General features: G+C 30.1%; 1 protein-coding gene across 4 annotated transcripts; it reads right to left on the reverse strand.

Annotated features, from left to right (window-relative positions):
* Positions 1-1,363: 1,363 nt before the first annotated feature.
* LOC131595655 (uncharacterized) lies at positions 1,364-24,623 on the reverse strand. 4 transcript variants are annotated; one of them, XR_009281956.1, is made up of 4 exons: positions 24,496-24,623; positions 20,392-20,616; positions 4,698-4,777; positions 1,364-4,020 (listed from the first exon to the last, which is right to left on the reverse strand). XR_009281956.1 is itself a non-coding variant. In XM_058868071.1 (3 exons), the coding sequence occupies exons 2-3, from the start codon at positions 20,602-20,604 to the stop codon at positions 13,642-13,644; spliced, it is 810 nt and encodes a 269-aa protein (XP_058724054.1). In that variant the 5' UTR covers positions 20,605-20,616; positions 24,496-24,623; the 3' UTR covers positions 11,396-13,641. The 4 variants fall into 4 exon arrangements, 1 of the variants encoding a protein (XP_058724054.1); XR_009281955.1 differs by lacking the exons at positions 1,364-4,020; positions 4,698-4,777 and adding exons at positions 8,781-9,020; positions 9,667-9,706; XR_009281957.1 differs by lacking the exons at positions 1,364-4,020; positions 4,698-4,777 and adding an exon at positions 9,883-10,218.
* Between the last annotated feature and the right edge of the window lie 617 nt (positions 24,624-25,240).

The following is a 25,240-nucleotide window of genomic DNA, read 5'->3' on the forward strand; positions in this document are numbered from 1 at the left end:
TACCTCCATCGTCTTTTTAAAACAATCAACTGATTCATGGTACTCATTCGAGCTTGAGTCAGGCCTTCCTTTTCCAATACTTTATGCATTATTTCTAGATAAAGAAGGCATTGGCCAAATTTGGGTGCCTAACCACTTCAAACAGTCATCACTATTATATCGTTTTATGTTGATTGTCACCTCCCATTCGGGAACTTCAGCTTGAAACCTAGGTCCAATGGGAATAAATGGCCTCAAAAAATGGTTACCCCTAGAAGGTAAAAATTTCTTTCGAGTCAGCAAATTCTACATCTTCTTTTAATTTCTCTTTGATTGATATCGCGATACCATAAAAGTAACTCTTATTATCCATTAAATCTCTAGCATGAGCATAACAACTCTCTTCGTTTTTAAGATAACTTAATCGCTTCAAGGAATCTTCAGCGTCACTTAGGTGAGAATAATCTTGTCTAGAAATAGCACAAAATCCTACTCCGTCATTTTGAATAGGGGAATCATATTTCTGTGTCCTTGGTAAACTAATCATTTTTTCATCCGATGGTGTTGAACATAAGACATGAGATAATTTTCTTTTTTTATCTTTGGCAGTACCATATTTCTTTTTACCAACAAATTCAAAACTAATAGCAAATTTATCGCCATTTATGTATTGCTTACATTTCCTCTTCTGAAATCAAAAATAAAATGATTGTGACTCTATTACATGTAAAACCTATTTACAAACCTATACACTATCTTAAATAGTTATATCAAGTTTTGATTGAGTCTCTCTGATAGTATAATATCAACTATAATATCCAAATTTCGATGGTATTTAAAAAATCTCGATTGCATAACAATGTAATTCAAATCAAACAGAATGTTAACCAATATATATATATATATATATATATATATATATATATGTGTGTGTGTGTGTGTGTGTGTGTGTGTGTGTGTGTGTGAACGTATTAAATGAGAACTTTTAATAATAACCATACGATTTAAAATCAATGCTCAGATATGCATTTATGTGATATGTATTCAAATCAGAATCTATCTATTAATTACTGTCTCCTAAAATTTGATTGGAATCTGAGACAATGATTTTAAATCGTATGGTTATTATTAAAAGTTCTCAGTTCTCATTATAGCTAAAGTTCTCATTTGATACGTCCCCATATATATATATATATATATATATATATATATATATATATATATATATATATATATATATATATATATAAGGTTCAAGGTTTAAAGAACAGATTGTGGGACGGAGGGAGTACAATAATCGTATGCTTTCGCATTTTTCAAATGAAGAACACATTGTTTAACAATAATATTTTTCAGTTAATAGCCTTGATACTTCCCAATAAAAAAATATCAGGGCACAATCCCACACCAGATATATTTTTTTGGCCCCACGTTGTCTTTCTTTTTTTATTTCAATCTATATTTTTACTTTTCTTTATATTTCTACCTTGAAGTTCTATGTCTTTAACATGACTAAACAACAATAGCAATTAAGTCTTATCCTACAAAGTAAAGTCAGCTATATTGATCACTTTTTACCATGATATTCTATTAAGAATCATATTTCTATTCAGAATCATACTTCTATTCATATCGTGAATCTCAAAATATATCTCAATAACTTTTCTTATAGTCTTTCTTTGTCTTCATTTTTCTTGTTGAGAATCAAGTGTGAGGAAGAAGTCTCACATTGATCAGAAAAGAGAAGATTGAGCACTTTATAAGTGAGAACTCACACACCTATCCTCTTAAGATTTTGGGTGAATATGTGGTGTGTCTCTCCCAAGTGTAAAAAATGCTCTCTCGCGTTGATCCCCCGATTGTTGCCTCCAATAGTGGTATCATGAGCTTTAGGTTTCGAGTGAATTGACCGCCTTACATGTATTGCAAGTACTCCTCACAAGTGGTGGATAGGAGGTGTCTCGTTAAAGAGTGTCAACGGCAGTACAAGTGTATATGGAAGAAAGAGCTTCCACTTGAGGGAGAGCATTGTGTATAAACCCACACTTGAGGGGGGTGTTAAGAATCAAGTGTAAGAAAGAAGTCTCACATTGATTAGAAAATGGAAGATTGAGCACTTTATAATTGAGAGAACCCACACACCTATCACCTTATAGTTTTGGGTGGATGTGTGGTATGTCTCTCACAAAAGTGTGTCCTAAGTGTAAAAAATGCTCTCTCGTGTTGACCCCTGGATTGTTGCCTCCAACATTTCTCTAGTTGCTTGACTTTTCTCCATCTAATCTATTATCCTTACTGCAAAAATCTATAGGTATTATCTCTATATGCTCAAACCACTTAAGTTTATTTTTCACCGTTTTTTCTACTATAGGCCTTACTCCAACACTCTTTGATATTTTAATGTTTAATGTTATTATATCTAGTCTTACCACACATCCAACGCAACATCTTCATCTTTGCTATACTTACTTTATTCTAGTGTTGATTCTTAACTGTTCAATATTATGTCTCATACAACATCTCAGGTCTTACCGCAGTCTAATAAAAATTTTCATTCAGCTTGAGCGGTACTTTGTGTCACATAATACCCTCGAAGTCCTCCTCCATTTCAGTCACTCAACTTGATTTTGATGGTTTATATCGTCTTCTATTTCTCTATCGTTTTATATTACGAACCCAAAATATTTAAATTGTATGACTTAATGGATGATATGGTCTCCAACTTTCACAACTAGGTTAGAAACACTTCTTCTTTTGAACTTATATTCTACATACTTCGTCATAATTTTGCTTAAGCAAAAACTATTTACTTTTTAAACTCGTCTTCAAGTCTCTATCCTCTCATTTAAATTCTCCTTTGACTCTCCAAATGGGACTATATCATCTGCAAAAAATATGCATCTCAATGCTAACTCTTTGATGTATTTTATGAGTACATATTAAATTAAGGTAAAAAGGTAGGGCTTGGAGTAAACCTTGATGCTACCCTATTATAATGGGAAAATCATTTGTCTATCAACGATATCTCTTCTTACATATCTCAGTTATCTCAAATATATACAATTTTAACCCCCTTATTCTCTAGGGCTTTCCACAAATTTCTCTAAACACTTTATCATACGTCTTCTCAAAGTCAATAAAAATTAAGTGCAAGTCTTTTTGGTTCACTCAATATAGCTCCATCACATGTCATAATAGATAGATCAATTTCATGGTAGACCTTCCAAACATATAACCAAATTGATTCTTAGTCTCTTTTCTTAGCCTCCGCTCAATCACTCTTTCTCATAACTTCATAGTAAGATTCATTATAGATTAGAGCTAAAGTGTTTCTTCCCAATTCATTTGACATTTGTTTTGACCTCATGATTTCATTAAAGAGTTTAGTAAGACACTCAATATCTCTATCACTAAGAATTTTCTATACTTCAATAGATATGTTGTTTGACCCAACTATCTTATTGTTGTTTATCTTTTTCAACACATCTTTTACCTTTTATTTTTAAATCTGACAGTAGTAATTATAGTTTTGATTTTCGTTTTTAATGACTAAATATACAACTAAAAAATGAATAGAATTGAACAAATCTAATCTATGAAACATGAACTCCAATACATCCACCTGACTCAACACATACACGTCGTCTTTCTATTTTATTCTAGCTTTTGACGCATTTTTCAGTTTTTATTCTAATTATATGTTAGGACATTTTCTACCACCAAATGGACCGAACACATGTCTGAAAAATAATTGGAATTCAAAGAGTTTTGTTGCACATTCGGTACAAGTAGTATCCAAAACTAATTAAAATTTATTTTTAATTTTAAATATTTAATGTAAAAACAATATGGCATTAAATATTTTACCTAAATATGTATACATACCTGTGAATTTTTAGAGCTAGAATTCAAGAGCTCGGGAACTTGGTGTTTTTGATTTTGAAAACCATGATGCGATGACATTTTATCATAAGATTTCTCTCTCTAAAGCATACTTTTCACGTCTTGAGGCAAAATATACACACACATTTCAACTACAAGCTATTCACATTTACAAAGCGAAAATATGAGAGTCACCTCCAAATCACGTGGATATGTAATGTGTTAATTTAGTACTACTCTCTTCACACTTAAAAAAAATGCTAATTAAAATATTTAACTAAGTGCATTTAATCTTGAATTTCATATAAACAAGCCAAATTTAATATTAAGTCATGTTTAATATTTAATGAAAATTTCATCTAACTACTTTTAAAAATATTAGATCAGGCAAAAAAAAAAAAACTATAAAATAGGTCTGACTTGAGTCTTAAAAATTTAAAGTATATCAGAAGGAGAAAGTTTAGACATATGACTCGTGTTTAAGATATATGGATCAAATTACACAATAATGTTCGATTCAATATCATGTTTCTATCTAATTTGTTAATCTATAAAAAAAAAACAGTTTCTTTTAAAAAACTTTTAGGTTTTTATCTACCTCTCATTATTTGACTCGTCTCTATTTGATCTATTCTCCTTACAATAAAATTTACAAGTTTTCTTTCGACATGTCTAAACCCCCTAAACTTATTTTTCATCATCTTTTTTCCTATAAATACTATTCTCATACTCTTTAATAGTATCATTTCTAATCTTTATAAAATCAAATTTTAAAATAGAAAAGTTATTTTGCATGTACATAAACAAGTTCGGTGAAATTTAGTTTTCATACAAACCTTAAAGTATGTTGGATGTTGGATTAGGAAGTATACCAGAAAAAATGAAACGCCTCTCTTTTAAGAGATGATGTGATAACCTAATAATAAGAAAACATTAGTCTTCTATCCAAAATAAAATAAAGGGTTAAATATGTTTTTAGTCCCTATAAAATTACCAAAAACTACTTTTAGTCCCTATTAAAAAAAAGTCGACTTTTAGTCCCTATAAAATTACTTTTGCACTCACTTTTAGTCCCTGTAGAGGGACTAAAAGTGAGTGCAAAAGTGAGTTTATAGGGACTAAAAGTCAACAATTTTTTTATAGGGACTAAAAACCAAAATTGAGATATTTATAGGGACCAAAAACTTATTTAACCCTAAAATAAATTAAAGATGAATTATAAGCATATAATTTGATAATTATCATAAAACATTAGTCTTTTATCCAAAATAAATTATAAGCATGTTGGCCTATAATTTATTTTAGAGTAAAAAATTATGGTAAGATTAGGAATGTTAACGGGGCAGAGAGAATGCTCGGAAGATACTTCTTGCTCCCGCCTCACCCCCTCCAATTTATTTCCCATCCCCAATCTCCATTACGGGGAAATATTTTTCCCATCCCATCTCCACAGATCTCCACGGAGATCAACAGAGATCGAATCTTAAGAAAATTTCTAGATTTTTTTATCAAAACTATGACACTAGTATTTCGTTTTTACCATACATTTAAAAAGTAATTACCATAAGCACAATGAACAAAGAGAATGGTTGTTGTGATGAAGAGAACAGTGAAGATGATGAATGGAGGAGACAAAGATAATTGAGAAAAGACGGTGTGTACATTTTATGTATTTGGTGCACTTTCTAGAGCTAGATACTTGGGTAGTGAAACAATATATTATACCATAACACAAAAATAAAATGTTACACTAATGACTCTTCATTTTCTAATACATAAATATTTTTTTATGTAGACCTTTATAATTGTATATTATATAATATACAAAATGTAAATGTTAAATAATATGGTCGGAGTCGGAGAATCCACGGGGCGGATAGTACTTTCCCAATCCTCGTCCTAAAATATCATCGGGGAACTTTTCCTTACATCTCGTGTTTGCGGGAAAAAAAATCTTCAATTTTAGTGCTCCAAACAGATAATCCCCACAAAGATCTTCATTAACATATATATAAATTGACATCTCTAAGTAAGACGCATAAAAATCATGACATACGGTTAATATGGTCTTTTCTTTGATTACCTTGTAATTTAAATTTTTAACTTTAACCCCTTACAACTTTGTATTTCAAAAACAACAAAGAGATAAAGATCATACATAATCTATGGGATTGGATCGATGTAATAATATAGTATTTTCTTGTATTTCACACTGCAATGATGGTTTTATTTAAATCTTTTATATCATCTCTAATAGATAAATAGATAGCTAAATTAGGTAGAAGGAATAGAGAAGTAGACAAATTTTGAGAGAAATATTCAAACAACTATACTTTATTTACCAAAATTTTGGGCTAAGTTTAGATTGATAGTATTTAATGAAATAAAATCGTAGCTAACTTCATTATATTGTTTAAATTTACAAATAATAAATAAAATGGGATAAAAAAGATAAAATTTATTTTATCTTTCACCTAAATAATGAAGTGAAATTCTTAGTTTCATTTCACTCCAATTCATTCTCTAAGTTTCATCCAATTATAAAACAAATAAAATGAAATAGCCTTAGACTATGTTTAGATACTAGTAAATCACCCGTGCGAATATTTGATATTATATATATAATTTGTTTTGATATTTATAATATTTATAATATTAAATAATAAATATAATTATATAAAGAATAATGGTATTCATCCATTTGTATAGGTTAGAATAATTTTGTAGGGTAGTTTTATACTCAAATGCATAATGAAAGCAATATTTATAAATAAAAAAAAGTTGTCTGAATTTAACTAATCGTGTCCCGTTATAAATTTATTTATTAAGATATAGATTTTATTTAAATAAACATTTAGATATTTTATTGATAGTGTCCCGTGAGAAAAATAAAAATTTTGATATTTGAAAATAAAAATTTTGTGTCTCAAATAAAAACAATTGTTAAATAAAACATGTATTTTGCTGGTAGTTTTCAGTGATAAAATAGAAATATTGACATATGAAAATATTTTTTTAATAATTATGAATAATTTTGACATTTGAAAATAATATTTTTAATAATTATGTTAATTCAATTTATTAATTAATTTATGTTTAAAAAATAAAAAAGAAAAGAGAAAATTAATTTGAAAAGTGAAAGATTGAGGGACATGTGTTGCATTTTGGTTTATTTGGAAGTTGTATAAAATGGTTGGATTATGAAAAGACAATTTAGTCATTTTTGCTTTGTAAATTGTTGAAACAAAAAGGGTAATTTGGATAGAATGGTAGACTTCTTTTTTAATAGCTTGATAGTAGATTATAAAACAAATAAAATGGAATAGAGTGGATTGAAAGGGCCAAATGAAATAAAAATATTATTTTATTGTTTGAATAGTTCAAGATGAAAAAGAGCAATTTTGTCATTTCGTCTAGGGGTGGAAATAGCCCAGGTCAGATCTTAGAAGATTAAGTCTAGCCTACGATAAATTTAAAAAGTTTGAGTTTGCTATAAATTTAAAAAGTTTGAGTTTGCTATATTATAGATTTTCTTTTCTTGGTCTGACATTTTTAAAAGTCTGACCTGACTGAAAGTCTATTTAAAAGTTTGTTTTACATTAAAACTTCCAAATAGTATATTTTACCTATGAAATTTTGTAGGTCGGCATTTATATGTATATATAGGTCGATCTATTTAGCATAATTTTTAATAGAAATACATATATTGGTCGTCATATTTAGCCTATTTTTAATATATATATATATATATATATATATATATATATATATATATATATATATATATATATATATATATATATATATATATATATATATATATATATATATATATATATATATATATATATATATATATTGGCCTTCAATAGGTTTATCTAACTTAAGTATGATCTATTTAATTAAATAGATTTTTAAAAATCTAAATCTAGCCTAAATAAATAGGTTTATCATGGCCTTCAATAGACTAGACTATAGAACCTTTATGCTAGCCTCAACTATTCTCACTCCTAATTTCGCTCAAACAAAAGTTAATAGAAAGTCATGAAATGCATTTCTTCTAATTCTACTCAATTCCATGCATTTTAAATTAATCAAAATAATAGAACATATGTATATATATCATTATGTTGCATCTCATTCTCTTTTATTTAGGGATGACAATTTTACTCATCCCTAATGACTACCGAAACAATTACTCACGTAGGGTAGGATACAAACACACAAAATGAATACGAGCATGGACACGACAATTACCCATGAAAATAAGCGTATATTGGCGCGGGTACGAGTATCTTATTATCCACTCCACCCCATATTTGCACAATACATATTTTTATTTACTCCATCATTATTAAACTTGTACTCGTTTTAATTAAGGTTTTTATTTATTTCTTAACTCAATAATAATTTTTTTAAAATGTGATTATAAAATAAAAATAACATGATAAATTATAATTGATCCATCATTTTTTATTAGAAATGCGGGTAAATTGGTACGGGTATGGACACTTAGGTATACCTATAGGATAGGTGTGTGGGTGTAGAAGTTGGTGCCCACGCAAGTATGATTTCGGGTACAAAATTTTTTTTATACTGCGGATATGAAAACAGATACTATAGTTCCCTACCCTAACCATTGTCATCCCTAATTTCATTCCATTAATTCATACATAACCTTTATTTTTTTTATCTTTCTTTAAAAATTATTTTCCATCATCATATAATTTTAGGGTTTACTTTACATTTAGAGATGAATTTTGAGTAGGAAAAGATTCAAAACAAGATAAGAGATAAGGATCTCAACTTGAGAAAATTATGAGTGAAAAAAATTGGGAATCATTTATAGATGAAAAGTGGTAAAGAGAGTTATTATTTATAATAATTGAAAAAAATAAAACTTAAATCTGAACAAGAAATCATTGAGATCAAAATCATATCTCAAATAAATATATAAAATTACAATTAAGCTACATATGGTTTAGATTCTTCCATCAATAAGGAAGAAAAAGATAACTCAACAACATACAAAGTATAAAATGCAGAAAATCGAAAAGTTAATATAGAAATCTTGCAAAAAAAAAAAAAAAAAAATTACAAGGTGAAACATTAAGAAAGAAAAAAGACTCACCGCAAATCAAGAAGGAGCCACGCGCAACCTAGGGATGTCAACTTGCCTCCATTAGCAGGGATCCCCGTGGGGATTCCCCATTTGGGGCCCCAAAGACAGGGATTTTTTTCCCTGCGGGGATGGGGAACAAAGTCTCCCCCAAGACACTTCAGAGACGGGGGTGGCTTAAATATCCCCCGCCCCGCCTAAAGTAACATAATGTCCTTAAATTTTATATAATTTTAAATTATTATGGAAGTTTATTTGTCATTTCATATAATTAATCTTATACACAAATTTAAAATATATATGTATTGTTAGTAGAAGAGTGAGATATAAATGATTATTTCAATTTTTTTAGTTTGAAATTTTGGTGGTCATGACACTCAATATTATAGATTAAATATTGTTAAAACAATATATTTATCATAAAAGAATAATTTCTAAATTTCTTGTGGTTAGTTTTTCAAAATTTTACTATTAATTTGATTTAAAATAATAAATAAAAAATCATGTTTATGGATCTCTGCATGAACCATGAGGATCCGTGGGGATCCGCGGGGATGGAGATGGGGGACAAAATCCCCCCGTAGCGGGGACCCGAAGTGGGGATGAGGAATAAATTTGAGGGCGGGGATTGTGATGGGAATGTATCCCCCGCCCCCGCCCCGCCCCATTGACATCCCTAGCGCAACCTATGAAACTGATAATGAAGGATGTATGTATTGTTTGCTCCTTCAATCAAGAAGACATAATGAGTTAGGGTATAGTTGGTGCTTTTATATTAAACACTGATGGGCCTTACAAAATAGGCCCAATAAAATAAAAAGAAAGTTCAAGACAATATTAGGAAAATTATACCCCGTACCCCTACCTTTATCCCAATACCCCTACAATTTAAAAAAAATCCCAATTTTGTCCTTATTAAATTTTTAACTTTTCTTTTTTATTTTATTTTTCAATTTTAGTGAACCGGATATCCCAAGGGTGGGTGTTCCGGTTCTTTTTTTTTTTCAATTTTACTGAACCGGATATCCCAGGGGTGGGTGTTCCGGTTCCTTTTTTCATTCCATTGAATCCATTCATGTTCTTTTGACAACCTGCATCAAAAGATTGAGAATGATGTGGTTATGTTCAGATTTTTTATGTGATGCGTTTTCTTCTGTTCTTCCTTTGGATCGCGAATGCTGGTTTTAATACTGGTTTTAATTCTTTTGATTGTTGTATCTTTATCTTTTTGTATGTACCTGTAGATCATTAAAATAACGAACAAATTCATATGTGAAACAAAATTGTATGCAAAAGATAAGACTCCCTAAAAATATCTCAAAGTTCCTAAAAGTAGCTCCTTGAAAAAAAGAACCGGAACACCCAATTCTGGGATATCCGGTTCAGTAAAATTGAAAAAAAAAAGGAACCGGAACACCCACCCCTGGGATATCCGGTTCAGTAAAATTGAAAACAAAAGGAACCGGAACACCCACCCCTCGGATATCCGGTTCAGTAAAATTGAAAAAAAAAATATAAAAAAAAAGTTAAAAATTTAATATGGACAAAATTGGGATTTTTTTAAAATTGTAGGGGTTTTGGGATAAATGTAGGGGTACGGGGTATAATTTTCCAATATTAGAGGAATTTTCAAATTGGAATTTCTCATATTTTTTATTTAAATGTTTGATTTAAAATATTTGAGGTTTTTTCGAATATGTCGAAAAAATCTTTTAAAAATTAAAAAATTTGAAAAATTGGTTAATTTGATATTCGAATTAATCAATATTTCATATATTTTTTAATTTTATTTTTAAAAAATATTTATTTATAATATAATTAAAATGAATTATTTACAATAAAGAATAACATAAATACAAATGGTTATAAATAAAGAATAAATAGAATAACATAAATACAAATGGTTTAAAAATTCTTTCAGATATGTATATTCGAACTCACTCTTTTTCAAATGTTTTTTATTTAAATGTTTGATTTAAAATGTCAGAGCATTTTTCGAATATGAATATCCGAATAAACCAAAAAAACTTGAGAAATTTAGAATATTGGTTCGTTCATATTCAAATTAACCACTATCTCGAATTTCCTTTGATTTGATTTTAAGAAGATATTTATTTATAATATAGTTATAATATAATTAAAGTGATTTATTTATAATAAAAAATAAATTAAGTACAAATTGTTATAAATGTTATAAATAAAGAATAAAGAGATTAAATAAAAATTTAATTTTATAATAATTTATTTGTCACAAATTTTTTAAAATTATAAAAGTAACTATTTTATAAATGAATACAACATTATAATTATTATTATATCTTGATTATAATGGTATATATTTAATTATATTTTAATATTAATTTTTTAACAACTATTGAATTATTTCGGATATGCATATCCGAAAAATCCCAACATAAAAAAAAATGTGTCTTCGGATATGTATATCAGAAATATAGGAGTATTTTGGGATTTTCGCCAAAAATTAGTGAGAAAATATATGGGTGCATATATTAAAGACCATTTGATATATTAAAGAGAAGGATCAAAACTAACGATTTTGTTGAAGTCTTGTAAGACGTTAGTTTTTATGCATCTCGTTGACATATCAAAGGATTTTAGATTAATTTTAAATTTTGTAGAGATGATCTATATGATAATAGTTTTCAATCCAACGGTGGATTTTATTATATGGATATGTGATAGAGAGTTATCGAAAGTTCCATGTTACTAAGTTTGACAAGGGGTCATTCGATCCTGACTCTAATATATATATATATATATATATATATATATATATATATATATATATATATAACATGTGTCAAGTAGTCATTGGACCTTACTTTAAGATAGTATTTGTGTCTTCTTTTATTGAGTCTTTGGCTGACCCAGAACAATTTCTTCCAAGACATGTCATGAGGTATTTAGTGAGAAGTCTTTTAGAATTTGTGCCGATCTTATTATGCATATTTAAATGCATATGAGAGTGGAGGATTCTAATCGTCGGTTACAAAATAAGTGGGGAACGAGTGCATTAAATGTCTTTTCTATCGTTAGGACATTTCGTAGGAATCTCAAACATGTGGCCCTAGGCTCATAGGCTAGGGCGTGGCAATTCCTTCTAGGTTTCTCGAGTGTGCTTGAGTACCATTTTGTTCCCAAGTTATGTGGATCTACGTTCTTGCAAGTATGACGTTTGTAGCGATCTATTTTGTTTTGAATTTGACAACACTCTTAAGAGAAGTCTTCATCAGACTTGTTCAAAACTTGTTGGTTTAGATGATATCATCTGACATGTTGATCAAATAGTGGTGCTTGATATGTTGATTAAGTGGTGGTGTTTGATATGTTGGTCAAGTGGTTGTGCTTGATGTGCTTGCTGAAGAGGTGGTGTTTAATATCTTATTGAAGAGGTGGTGTTTGATTATGGTTCTAATTCTTGAACATGTGACTTCACACACAAGAGAAAGGTGAATTGTGTGTTTCGAAAAAACTTGATTTTGAAAAACTTTTAGAATTAATTTAGGATTTTAAAAGCATTTTAGAAAAGTTTTAAAAGTGAGCAGCAAAAATTAAAATTTAGAAAGTAAAACTTAAGGGAAAAGAGAAACCACGAGAAGTTATCAAGGTTCAGTAAAAAAAAAAGATCAAATACTCTCCCCAAAATTTATTCTTGAGAGTATCCAATAATTCTTTAAGAGTTTTTAGTAGGTTGAATTCTTGGTCTAATAAGTTGAAAGGTCTTACGAGTAGAAACCAATATTTTTATGCTTCTACTTTCGTAGTAAAACTTTGATTAAAAATAAAAAATTTGGAACATTAAATTATTCTCGTTAAAAATTTATTATGCGCTTAATTTTTACGAGTTCCGTCATCATGATGATCCTCACGTTTCGACAATTAAATTGCTCAAACATGGTAAAAGAAATATCTAAACAGCAAAAATTCAAGGCACACATAATAAAAATCAACAATTAAAAAGAACGTGGAAAGTGGAGAAAAATGGAAAGTAGAATAAATTAAATGCTCTGAAGGGAGACTTTTGATTCAGTGCAATGATAATTTGGAAATAACAATTCAGAAAAGCAAAACATAACAATAGAGACTTGACTTTTAATTTACTAGAGGACATTTAAGGACTACATCTTCGAAATAGACTACATCTTCTAAATGATATTGATATTGAAGATTCATGAGCTAGATTTCGAGCTCCTAACATCTTTAATGCTGCAATTTAAAATTTTTTCCAGTTGAAATCATAATCATACCTTTAGATGAACATGCATCTTCAATCTCATAATTATCATTTTGATTTATCAGCAATTGCGCTAAAAGGATATCTTCTCTTCTATACTAATTCATCTAGGGGTGTATGCATTATAGTTGCACACAATATATTTGGATGGAAAGTACTCCACGGCGAGCTTCCAAAATTTTGTGTCACTTGATAGTAAATTCAATTTTATTAGAGATTCAAATTTCTTCTCAACTTCCATTGTCCATGATTTCAAAACATCTTTATTGTCATCAAACTTCTAACTTGAGAAGGCGCTCATTAACCTTTGATTTTAAACACTCTCTACCTCCATCGTCTTTTTAAAACAATAACCTAATTCATGGTACTCATTCGAGCTTGAGTCAGGCCTACCTTTTCCAATACTTTATGCATTATTTCTAGATAGAGAAGGTATTGGCCAAATTTGGGTGCCTAACCACTTCAAACAGTCATCACTATTATATCGGTTTATGTTGGTTTTCACCTCCCATTCGGGAACTTCAGCTTGAAACCTAGGTCCAATGGGAATAAATGGTCTTGGAAGATGGTTACCCCTAAAAGATAAAAAATTCTTTCGAGAGTCAGCAAATCCCATATCTTCTTCTTTTAGTTTCTCTTTGATTGATGTCGCGATACCATAAGAATAACTATTATTATTCATTAAATCTCTAGCATGAACATAACACCTCTCTTCATTCTCAGGAGAACTTATTCGCTTCACAGAATCTTCAGCGTCACTTAGGTGAGAATAATCTTGTCTAGAAATAACACAAAATTCTACCCTATCATTGTGAATAGGGGAACCATATTTCTGTCTTCTTGGTAAACTAGTCATTTTTTCATCCGATGGTGTTGAACATAAGACATGAGATAATTTTCTTTTTTGATCTTTGGCATTATTAGTACCATATTTCTTTTTATCGATAAGATCAGAATCGGTTACAAATTTATCATCATGTATGCATTGCTTACATTTCCTCTTCTGAAATAAAAAATAAAAAATAAATACTTGTGACTCTATTATATGTAAAAAAAATTACGAATCTATACAAAATCTCTTTAGACACTCTAATCATAACTTATCCTAGTTAAAAAAAAATTAATTCAAAGATAACAAGACTTGCATTTAATAAGATTTATCTCTTTAGTCTCGTTTCCAATATATAATAGTATAAAGAAAAAATTTCGTTAAAAATGGTCTTGTATAACAATGTAATTCAAATTAAACGGAATGTTAAACCAATATAAATTGGGTTCAAGGTTCAAAGATTTGACTACATTAGTCGGAAGTCTAATCGATTGTATAATTTTAGTATTAATTTTTAAAATACTATACTACAAAAACATGAAATATTAATACAAAAATAAGTTTATTATACAAAAAATCCAAAATTTACTCCATTTAAAATTTCCAGGTAGGGCAATTCATGAAAACATCATTGTTGCTAAAGAGATGATGCACTTGATGAATAAAAAGAAAGGGAGGAAAGGCTACTTTGCTATAAAGGTTGATCTAGCAAAAGCTTATGATAAAATTAGTTGGGAGTTCATTTGGCATGTCCTGTGTGAAGCCAAGATTCCTGAGAATATAATAGATATTATTATGCATGCTGTTACAAGTGTTGAGACCAATGTAAATTGAAATGGAGCTAGATGCGAGTACTTTCGTCCCCAGCGTGGTATTCGACAAGGCGTTCCAATATCTCCGTATTTATTCGTTCTTTGCATGGACAAGTTGTCGCACCTAATAGAGCAGGAGGTCAAGAACAAGAATTGGCGTATCTTTCAAATGGGGAAGCAAGGTCCGGTGATATCCCATCTCATGTTTGTGGACGACCTTCTCCTTTTCGGTGAAGCTACGGAAATTCAAATGAATTGTGTTATGAAGACCTTGCAAACTTTCTGTAGTATGTCTGGTCAAGAAGTGAGCAATGAGAAAACGAGCATTCTTTTTTTAGCGAATGTGTCGCGTATGAATAGGAATAAACTGTTGCAAATTTCAGATTTTAAAGAGACGCAGAATTTTGGGAAGTATTTGGGTGTGCCCCTCAAAGGAAGAAAGCTTAAGGCAACAGATTATCATTACATGGTGGAGAAGATCTCTAACAAGCTTGCTGCTTGGAAAACTAACTCTCTCTCTCTCTCTCTCTCTTTTGCAGGTAGAATTACGCTGGCGAAAAGTGTTCTTCAAGCTATTCTGATATATCCTATTTGGGTGTGCCCCTCAAAGGAAGAAAGCTTAAGGCAACAGATTATCATTACATGGTGGAGAAGATCTCTAACAAGCTTGCTGCTTGGAAAACTAACTCTCTCTCTCTCTCTCTTTTGCAGGTAGAATTACGCTGGCGAAAAGTGTTCTTCAACCTATTCTGATATATCCTATGATGTCGGACATGATTCCAAAAGGCTGCATTGATGAAATTCACAAAGTTCAGAGGAACTTTATCTGGGGAGACACAGTGGAAAAACGAAGGTTTCATGCTGTTGGTTGGGACATTTTAACTAAACCAAAGACTCAAGGCGGTTTAGGGCTGAAACGTCTTGACATCATGAATAGGGCTTGCATTGCGAAACTAGGTTGGAAGGTTATGCAGAATGCAGATGAGCTATGGTGCAAAGTTATGAAAGGTGTCTATAATTATAGCCCTCACATGAATGATATTAGCTATACAGGAGCCAGCTCTTCACTGTGGAAAGAGATTGTCAAAACTATCCCTCTTGTTCAGGATGCAGGTATATGGAATATAGGAAATGGTCAGGACGTGAAGGCGTGGGACGATAACTGGCTCGAAATAGGAAAAAGCATTAGTAGCTATAATTTTCAGATTCCAGTTGATTGGTTAGGAGCTATGGTGAGTGATCTGACTGATGCAAATGGAGATTGGAATTGGAGACTGTTAAATGAGATAATACCGTGTGAGATTAGAAAAAGATTCCAAGCCATTTTACCTCCCAGCAATGCAGAAACTGATAAAGACGAGTTTTATATTGAAACAAAGCAGGATGGGTCTCTATCGGTTAAAGCCATGTATACAGATCTTGCTTATGAGAAAGAAGAAGAGGAGAATTCTGAGTGGAAACAGGTGTGGAAGCTTCAGGTCCCAGAAAGAGTAAAGACTTTTATGTGGTTGATGAAACATGAAAGATTGCTAACTAATAGCAGTAAAAGTGCTAAAGTTTTGGGTTCAGCTGCCTGCAAGTTGTGTGGTTGCCATAATGAAACAGTTTTGCACGCGATGCGGGATTGTAAGAGTGCTCGTGAGATGTGGGAAGTTTTGGTGCCGGTTAGATTGTGGAGCGACTTCTCCGAATCTGATATGAAGAACTGGGTCAGAATTAATATCGAGGCGAAAGAGTGGAGGAGTAGTTGGGCAATGGCGTGCCATGCCCTCTGGACATGGAGGAATAAAGAGGAACATGATGAGGAATTTAAAAGACCGTTTGATCCCGGAAACTGCATCCATATGAGAAATAGAGAGTATGCGGCAGCCACCAAGTTGGATGTTGAAACACTTTGTAGGAGCAGTATCAGTAAACAAATTGGGTGGACTCCTCCAGATTCAAACTTTGTTAAGCTCAATGTTGATGGAGCTTGTAAGCATAATTCTGTGGCAGGCTATGGAGGAGTAATTCGAAATAATTTTGGGAATTGGATTGCGGGATTTTCTAAAGCTTTGGGGTGTTGTAACAGTTTAATAGCTGAGCTTTGGGGAGTGGTTGAAGGCTTAAACCTTACTAAGCAGATGGGGAGGAGTAAGGTTTTAATTAATGTTGATTCTTTGGATGTCGTTAAGGCGATTGAAAAAGGACATACTAGAAAAGGTGAAGGAGTTGCCCTCCTCAAAAGGATCCAGAGATTGATAGAGATGCACGAAGAGGTGCATATTGAGCATACGTATCGTGAAGCAAACCAGTGTGCAGATGCTTTGGCAAATATTGGATGCACTCTTGACTCAGAGATTGTTATTTTTGAGTCGGTTCCAATGGCTATTTCTAAGATTTTCGATAATGATAAAAGTGGTGCCACCACTGAAAGAGTAATTTTCGTGTAGTTTGTTTTTGGGTTTCGGCCCTCCTTTGTACCAAAAAAAAAACTCAACTGTTCTTAATTTGTGTACGGGTAAATTTTAATAAAAAATCATGTTACTGTACTATACAATCATTGTATGCTTTCAAAATTTTCAAATGAAAGAACACATTGTTCATCCGTAAAAAATTTCAATTAATACTAGGGATGCCTAAAATTAAACTGGCCCAATAAAAGACCGTCAATCGAATCAAATCAAAACCATAAAAATTACATTTGATTTGAATTTATTTGAACCATTTTTTATTAGAATCTCGCGGTTGGGTTTGGTTTGAGATTTTGTATTTTACAAACTAAATCAAACCACATTACAAAATCTTACTGACCATTATATATTTCTTTAATTATTAAGAGAAATCAACAAGTATTATGAGTAATATATGTATATTTTATCATAATTTTTGTATGATATTTATTATAATTAACATATTAATAAAAACCAAAATATTATTTATTTATAAATATTATTTTGAGAAAAATATATCTTATCGTATTTTTTGTATTATATTTATTTAAGAAAACAATTTTATGTTTTAGACCTAAGATAAAATTGTAAAACGTAATTTTATGCATCAAATTATAAATTTATTTTGGCATTTACAAACTCATTTTGACAATTATAAATTTATTTTACGGTAACGTATGAATGATTAAAGACAAAATTATATTTTTATCTATGTGTAAGTATGGTTTGATAAATTTTTTGTAGAAAATCAAACCAATTCAAACCACATTGGTTTGATTTCATTTGATTCGATTTTATATCTAAAAGCAAAATGAAACAAACCAAACAACACTTTTTTTTTTGCGGTTTAAATGACTTTTAGCGTCAAAACTACATAAACCACACCGCGAACATCCCGATGAAAAATATCATAGCTAAATCCTACTCTAGATAAATTTTTTAGGCCCCACGTTCTCTTTTTTTTTTTCAATCTACATTTCTACCTTGAAGTTCTACATCTTTTAACATAGCTAAACAACAATAAGAACGTCTAATCTTACTAAGTGAAATCAGTTATATAGATTAAATTTTTGCCACAATATTCTATTTAGAATTATACTTCTATCTAAATAGTTAATCTTTAGATCTATCTTAATAACTTTTCTTATAGTCTTCTAATTGAGCGGTACCTTTGTGTTACATAAAATCCCTGAAACCCTCCTCCAATTCATCCATTCAATTTGTATTTGATGATTTACATCGCCTTCTATTTCTCCATCGTTTTAAATTTCGGACCCAAGATATGTAAACCGTATGACTTGATGGATGATATGGTCTCCAACTTCCACCACTTTATTAGGAACGCTTCTTATTTTGTTGAACTTACTCTATATATACCCGGTCTTACTTTTGCTTAGGCAAAACTATGTGTTTCTTAAGCTCACCTTCATGTCTCCAACCTCTCATTTAAATCCTCCTTTGATTCTCCAAGTAGAACTATATCATCTGCAAAAAGCATGCGTCTCGGTGCCACCTCTTGAATGTGTTTTACGAGTATATCCAAAATTAAGGTAAAAATATAGGACTTAGGGTTGAACCTTGATGCAACCCTATTATAATGGGAAAATTGTTTGTACCTCCACCTTGTGTGTTCTTACACTATTTTATATCTACTCATACATACCTTAGATACCTCAAATATATGCAATCCAAACTCGTTTTTTCTCTAGGGTTTTACACAAAATTTCTCTAGGCACTCTATCATACATCTTCTCCATGTCAAATATATTTGATATCTCTGCATACATACCTCAGATACCTCAAATATATCCAATCCAAACTTGTTTTTTCTCTAGGGTTTTCCACAAAATTTCTTTAAGCACTCTATCATACATCTTCTCTATGTCAATAAAAAATTAAGTGCAAGTCTTGTTGGTTCATTCGATACTACTCCATCACAGGTCGTAATAAATATATTGATTCCACGGTTAACCTTCCAAACATAAAACCAAATGGATTTTCAGTCTCTTTTTTTAGCCTCCGCTCGATCATTCTTTCGCATAACTTCATGGTAAGATTCATAGATTTAATCCCCTATAATTTGTACAATTTTGTATATCCCCCTTTATAGATTGGAACTAAAGTGTTTCTTTTCCATTCATTTGATATTTATTTTGACCTCATAATTTCATTGAAGAACTTGGTAAGACACCCAATACCTCTATCACCAAAAAAAATTACATACTTCAATAGGTATGTTATTTGACTCAACCGCGTTACTGTTATTCACCATTTCCAACACCTCATTTACCTCTTATTTCTAAATCTAACAATAGTAATTATAATTTTAATCTACTTTTCTACTGGCTAAATATATACAATAAAAATGAATAGAATTGATCAGATCTAATACAAATACACCCGACTTAACACAACCACAGAGACTTTCTAGTTTATTCAAGCTTTTCGCCTTTTTTCTTAATTTTTATTCTAATGATATGATAGGACGGTTTCTACCATCAAATGGACCGAACACATATCTGATTCAACTAGTCGAACCTCACTTTTTAATACTTTTTATTACATTTGGTAATAAAATTAAGATAATGTTAAAAATAATTGGAAATCGAAGAGTTTTGTTGCACATTCCGTATAACTAGGAGTGGCAAAACGAGTTCGGCCCATTAGGCATGCTTGTTTTGACCGCACTTTAGTGCGGGGCTGGCCAAGATTTTAGGGTCTCACCCTTTTATGTCACTGCCCCGTCCCCTCTGTTTTTCTTGCGGGCTTTTGCGAGCATGAAAATTAACATAAAATTTTGCATTTTTAGGCTTAATATGTGTAGTGTTCGTGGGCTTAGTCTGCCTCACACTCACTTTTTTGCGGAGAGGACCAAGATTTTAGGCTCGCATCCTTAACTATGTCTGTTCCGTCCCATTTTTTTGCAGGTATTTATAGGACAGACCTAAATGGAACGGTCATGCCCGTTTGCTATCCTTACATACAAGTAGTATCAACACTAATTAAAATATATTTTTAATTTTAAATAATTAATGCAAAAAAAAATATGACCTAAAACATTTTACGTAAATATTTATACATACCTGTAAATTTTTAGAACTAGAATTCAAGAGCATGGGAACTTGGTGCTTTTGATTTTCAAGACCATGATGCGATGACATTTTATCACAAGGTTTGGAAGCTGTCTCTTTTGACCGTATCATCATATCTCTACCATCAAACAACTCTAAAGCATACTTTTCACTTCTTGTTCCACTCTTAAGCATACTTTTTACTTCTTGAGGCAAAATATACATACACACTTCAATCTACAAGCGATTCACATTTACAAAGGGAAAATATGAGAGTCACCTTCAAATAATGTGTTAATTTAATAATATTCTCTTCACACTTAAAATAACATGCTAATTAAAAAATTTAACTAAGTGCATTTAATCTTGAATTTCATATAAACAAGTCAAATTTTACATTAAGTCATTTTTAATATTTAATTAAAAAATTCATTCTACTACTTGCACCAAATACTTTTAATTAAAATGAAAAATATATTAGAAATAATAGTACTAAATAGTTTTAAGATAGGATATGATTAAGGGTGGTTATAGGCTGGCCGAGCTAGGCTTTGCCAAACCTGAATCTAGCCTGTCAAAAATTTCAAAGCCTAAGTCTGACTTGTGGCCAAACAAAGACTTATTTTTAGTCCTAGGCCTGGCCTTTTCGAAGGCCTATTTGGCCTAAGAGCCTACAGAAAAGCTTATTTTATTTGAGCATTTATAAATAAGAAATTTAACTAATGTTTAAATAGACTAACAAATTCAAAGATCAACAAGACTAAATGCTTATTTGGTTTACTTATTAAAGTTTACCTATAAACATAAATTTTTTGATACTATTTATTTGAGAGAACTTAAGAGAACAACTTATGGCATTGTTCATACTGTTAATTGTTATATGTTCATCAAAATGACAAAGCTTGATTTTTGTATTTTACTTCGAAGTATGAATACAATATTTATAATAATAATTAAATTATACATATATATTTAAATAGGTCAGCCTACTAGGCTTAAAAGGTTTTTTATATGGCCTGTGGCTTAACCTTTCTAGCTAAATAGGCTTTTAAAAAATTCTAGACCTTTTCTATTTAAAAAAAAGTCTTGCCTGACCTAGGCCTACGTAGGATAAGCCGTAGGCCCTGTTAATCGGCCTGACCTATTCCACCCTATATATATATAGAAATACGCCAATCATTAATTTTTAAGAAACATAAGATAAGATACGTTTAAAATATATTAACAATTAGCTATGAGAAAAACTAATTGATAAATTCTAGAAAAACTAATTGAATTTACAAAATTTGATAGGAATTGATAAATCGGTAAAGTAATAATGATGATAAAAAGAAATCAATCTTAAAAAAGGTAATAGTGAGAGAATATTAAATAGTGTATCACAAATTACTTTAAAGTGAAAAATATAGTTAAAGTTTGAGAGAAGAGAGACAAAGTTTGATTTATATCCTATAGGAATTGGCATAAGATAGGTCGGTCTCTAAAGATCTATAATAAAGCCTATTTAGGTTTGATTTGGCATGCCCTGTTTAATAAAAATATTAGGTTTAATTTTTTTTTCAAATTCTATTTAATTAAATAGATTACACTTATGCTATAAAAAAGATCTATGAAAATTTATATATCAGTCTATATATAGATATCTATTAAAAAAAATAGGCTAGTATATAGAAGCTTGTATTGTCTATTTAAAGAAAAAGATAAATTTAAAAGTTTTAATCTGAAATAGTTTTTTAAATGAATTTTTTAACCTTCATGGATTAGCTTAGTGGTTGAGGCTTGGGTCTTGAGAGTGTGTTTCTCTCAAAGTCTCAAGTGTTCGAATTTCGTTGGGTGTAAACAATTCATGTGTTGGGTCAGTCCGTACAGAGATTTGCTACGGCTTTAAACGGGGCCCCCGCAATTGGACGATGGGATTTATCCCCTTGAATTAGTCGGTCGCAAGACCGGATACCAAGATTTAAAAAAAAAAACTTTTAAGATAGGCCCGACTTTTAAAAATATCAGGTCGTGCCAAAAAAACCTATAAAATAAGTCAGACTTGCCTTAAAAGTTTAAAGTATGTCAAGGTCTGGGCCAGACCTATAGAAAAATAAATCAGAAGGAGAAAATTTGACTTATGTTTTAGAGAAAAATATAAACCAACATGAGATTAAATGGCGTATTCGTGGCATATTAAAGACAGTTGTAAGTGTATCACAATGCATTGCCATTGTATCAAGACATATCTTTTTTTGTTTTTCGAATAAAAAAATTGGATACTCCTTCGATACATTACCAATGACATATTAGAGAGTATCAATGTATCAATACGTAACAGATACATTACGATATAGATTTTAGAGTATTCATGCTTCATTGTGCTACAACAACAGCCATGTCTTATTCTACTAAATGAGATCGGCTACATATATCAAATTATTGAGTAATGTTGTATCAAAAATCACTTTGCTATTAATCTCGAGTTCTTTTTCAACTAATTCTTTTATAATTTTCTATGTTTTACTCTACCTCAAGCAATCTGACAACCCCACATTTGATCTACTTTCCTTACTACTAAATTCACAATTTTTCTCTCTACAATTCAAACCATATAGACATAGTTTCTACATCTTTTTTACTATAAGTGATCTCAATACTCTCTCTAATATTATCATTTCTAATCCTAATTCATCTAGTTTTAACACATTTAACTCAACATATCTTTATCTCTTTAAACTTAATTTTTTTTTTCAAGTTACTCTTTGTTGCCCAATAATACAACATTGATGATCTTAATTCATCTAGTATTTCACGGTGAAATAGAACAGTTGTCATCTTGCCTAGGGGTGGAAATAGGTCAGATCATGCCTAAGAAGACATGAGTCTAACCTACGGTAAATTTAAAAGACCCGAACCTAGCCTATGACCTATTATAGGTTTTTTTGCCCCACTTGACTGTTTTTAATGTCTGGTCTTGCCTGAAAACCTATTTAAAATACGGTTTTATATTAAGATTTTGAAATAGTCAATTTTATTTATGAAGTCTTATAGGCCGACCTATATATGCATGTACATACCAACATTTATAGCTTAATTTCTAATATATATGCATATATAGGTGTCTTCTTTAGCTCATTTTTAATATATTTGAATGTATAAGCCAACGTACAAGACTTCGTAGGCTTTTTAATAACTTAAATTTGACCTATTTAATTAAATAGATTTTTTTAAAATGCCTAAGTCTAACCTATAAAATAGGCCTAACCTTAAATAAGCTAGATTATAGGTATCTATAGACTACCCTAAACTATTCTCATCCCTAATTTCATCCAAACAAAAAAATAATAAAAAGTTTTGAAATGCATCTAATTCTACTACATTTCATCCATTTTAAATTATCCTAAATAATAGAATATATGTGTATATCATTATGTTGCATCTCATTCTATACCATTCCATCTATTCAAATATATACTTAATTTTCTTATCTTTCTTTAAATTGGTTTTTCATTATGTAATTTTAGGGTCTACTTTATAGTGATTTTTATTTAGAGTAAAATTTCATATATTAACAATTTCATATATTTAATCGATGAATATTATTTTTCACCGGTATAGTCCAGTTCGGAGGTCAATTATGATATTAAGTGATTTCAAATCCTTTCTGATAATAGTTACATGTGATTGAACTGTGGCACTTCGTACTTAATTCAACGTCAATCACCACTGATCTAACTAACGATGAGTTTAAGGGATGAATTTTGATTAGAAAAATATTCAAAACAAGTTAAGCATCTCAAGTTGAGAAAATTATGAATAGAAAAAAAGTATTTGAAAACTTTTTATAGATGGAGAGTGGCAAAGAGAGTTATTAATTATAATAATTGAGAGATTAAAAAGTAAATCTGGACAAGAAATCATTGAGATCAAAATTATATCTCAAATATAAATATATAAAATTACAGTTAAGCTTTTTTTATATGGTTTATATTCTTCAATATATAAGAAAGAAAAAGATAACCTAACAACATAGAGAGTAGAATATGCAGACAATAGAAAAAATAACATAAAAGTCATGACATAAAAAGAGCACCAGGAGATGCAAGCTGAAACCACAAGAAGAAAAATACTCACCGCAAATCAAGAAAGAGCCACGCAAACCTATGAAACCGATAATGAAGGATGTGCCGATTGCTCCTTCAAGCAAGAAGACTTGAATTAGGGTAATTGGTAGATTTATATCAAAATTAATGGGCCTAAAAAATAAAGCCCAATAACAAAAAAAAATCCAAGAGAAATATCAAGGAAGAGAATTTCTTTATGGACCCAATCTTCTTGGACACGCGCGGCGAAAATAATAAAATGCTTCTATATTTTGAAAATACGTCTCCGAAATCATTTATTTTTGAAAAAAAATTGATTTCGGAAGTGCACTTCCGAAAACATAAAATTTGTAAGGTTCTAATTTTTGAGATGCATATCCGAAATATTCCAATTTTAGGTCTTGAAATGTTTCGGATATGCATATCCAAAAAAAATTCAATAATTATTAAAAAATTAAAATCAAGGTGAATTAACACAATTAATAGTATAATTAGTTGTATTAATTAAAATATATTATTAAATATATATCATTATAATCAAAATATAATAATAATATTAGCTTAATAAATATTTAAATTAACACCTTATTTACTATTTTTTATGATACATAAAAAATCATTTGAAAAACTAATGTAATTCGAAATTTATATTAAAATAAGAATAAAATAAAATAAAATAGTGAATAATTTTATTCTTACTTGATCTCTTTTATTTTAAATTTTTGTTGAATAACTATTAATATATTTATTTTTTTATAATTATATTGTATTAGATA

Source organism: Vicia villosa, linkage group LG4, assembly GCF_029867415.1.
Source record: "Vicia villosa cultivar HV-30 ecotype Madison, WI linkage group LG4, Vvil1.0, whole genome shotgun sequence".
NCBI classification, from domain to species: Eukaryota; Viridiplantae; Streptophyta; class Magnoliopsida; order Fabales; family Fabaceae; genus Vicia; species Vicia villosa.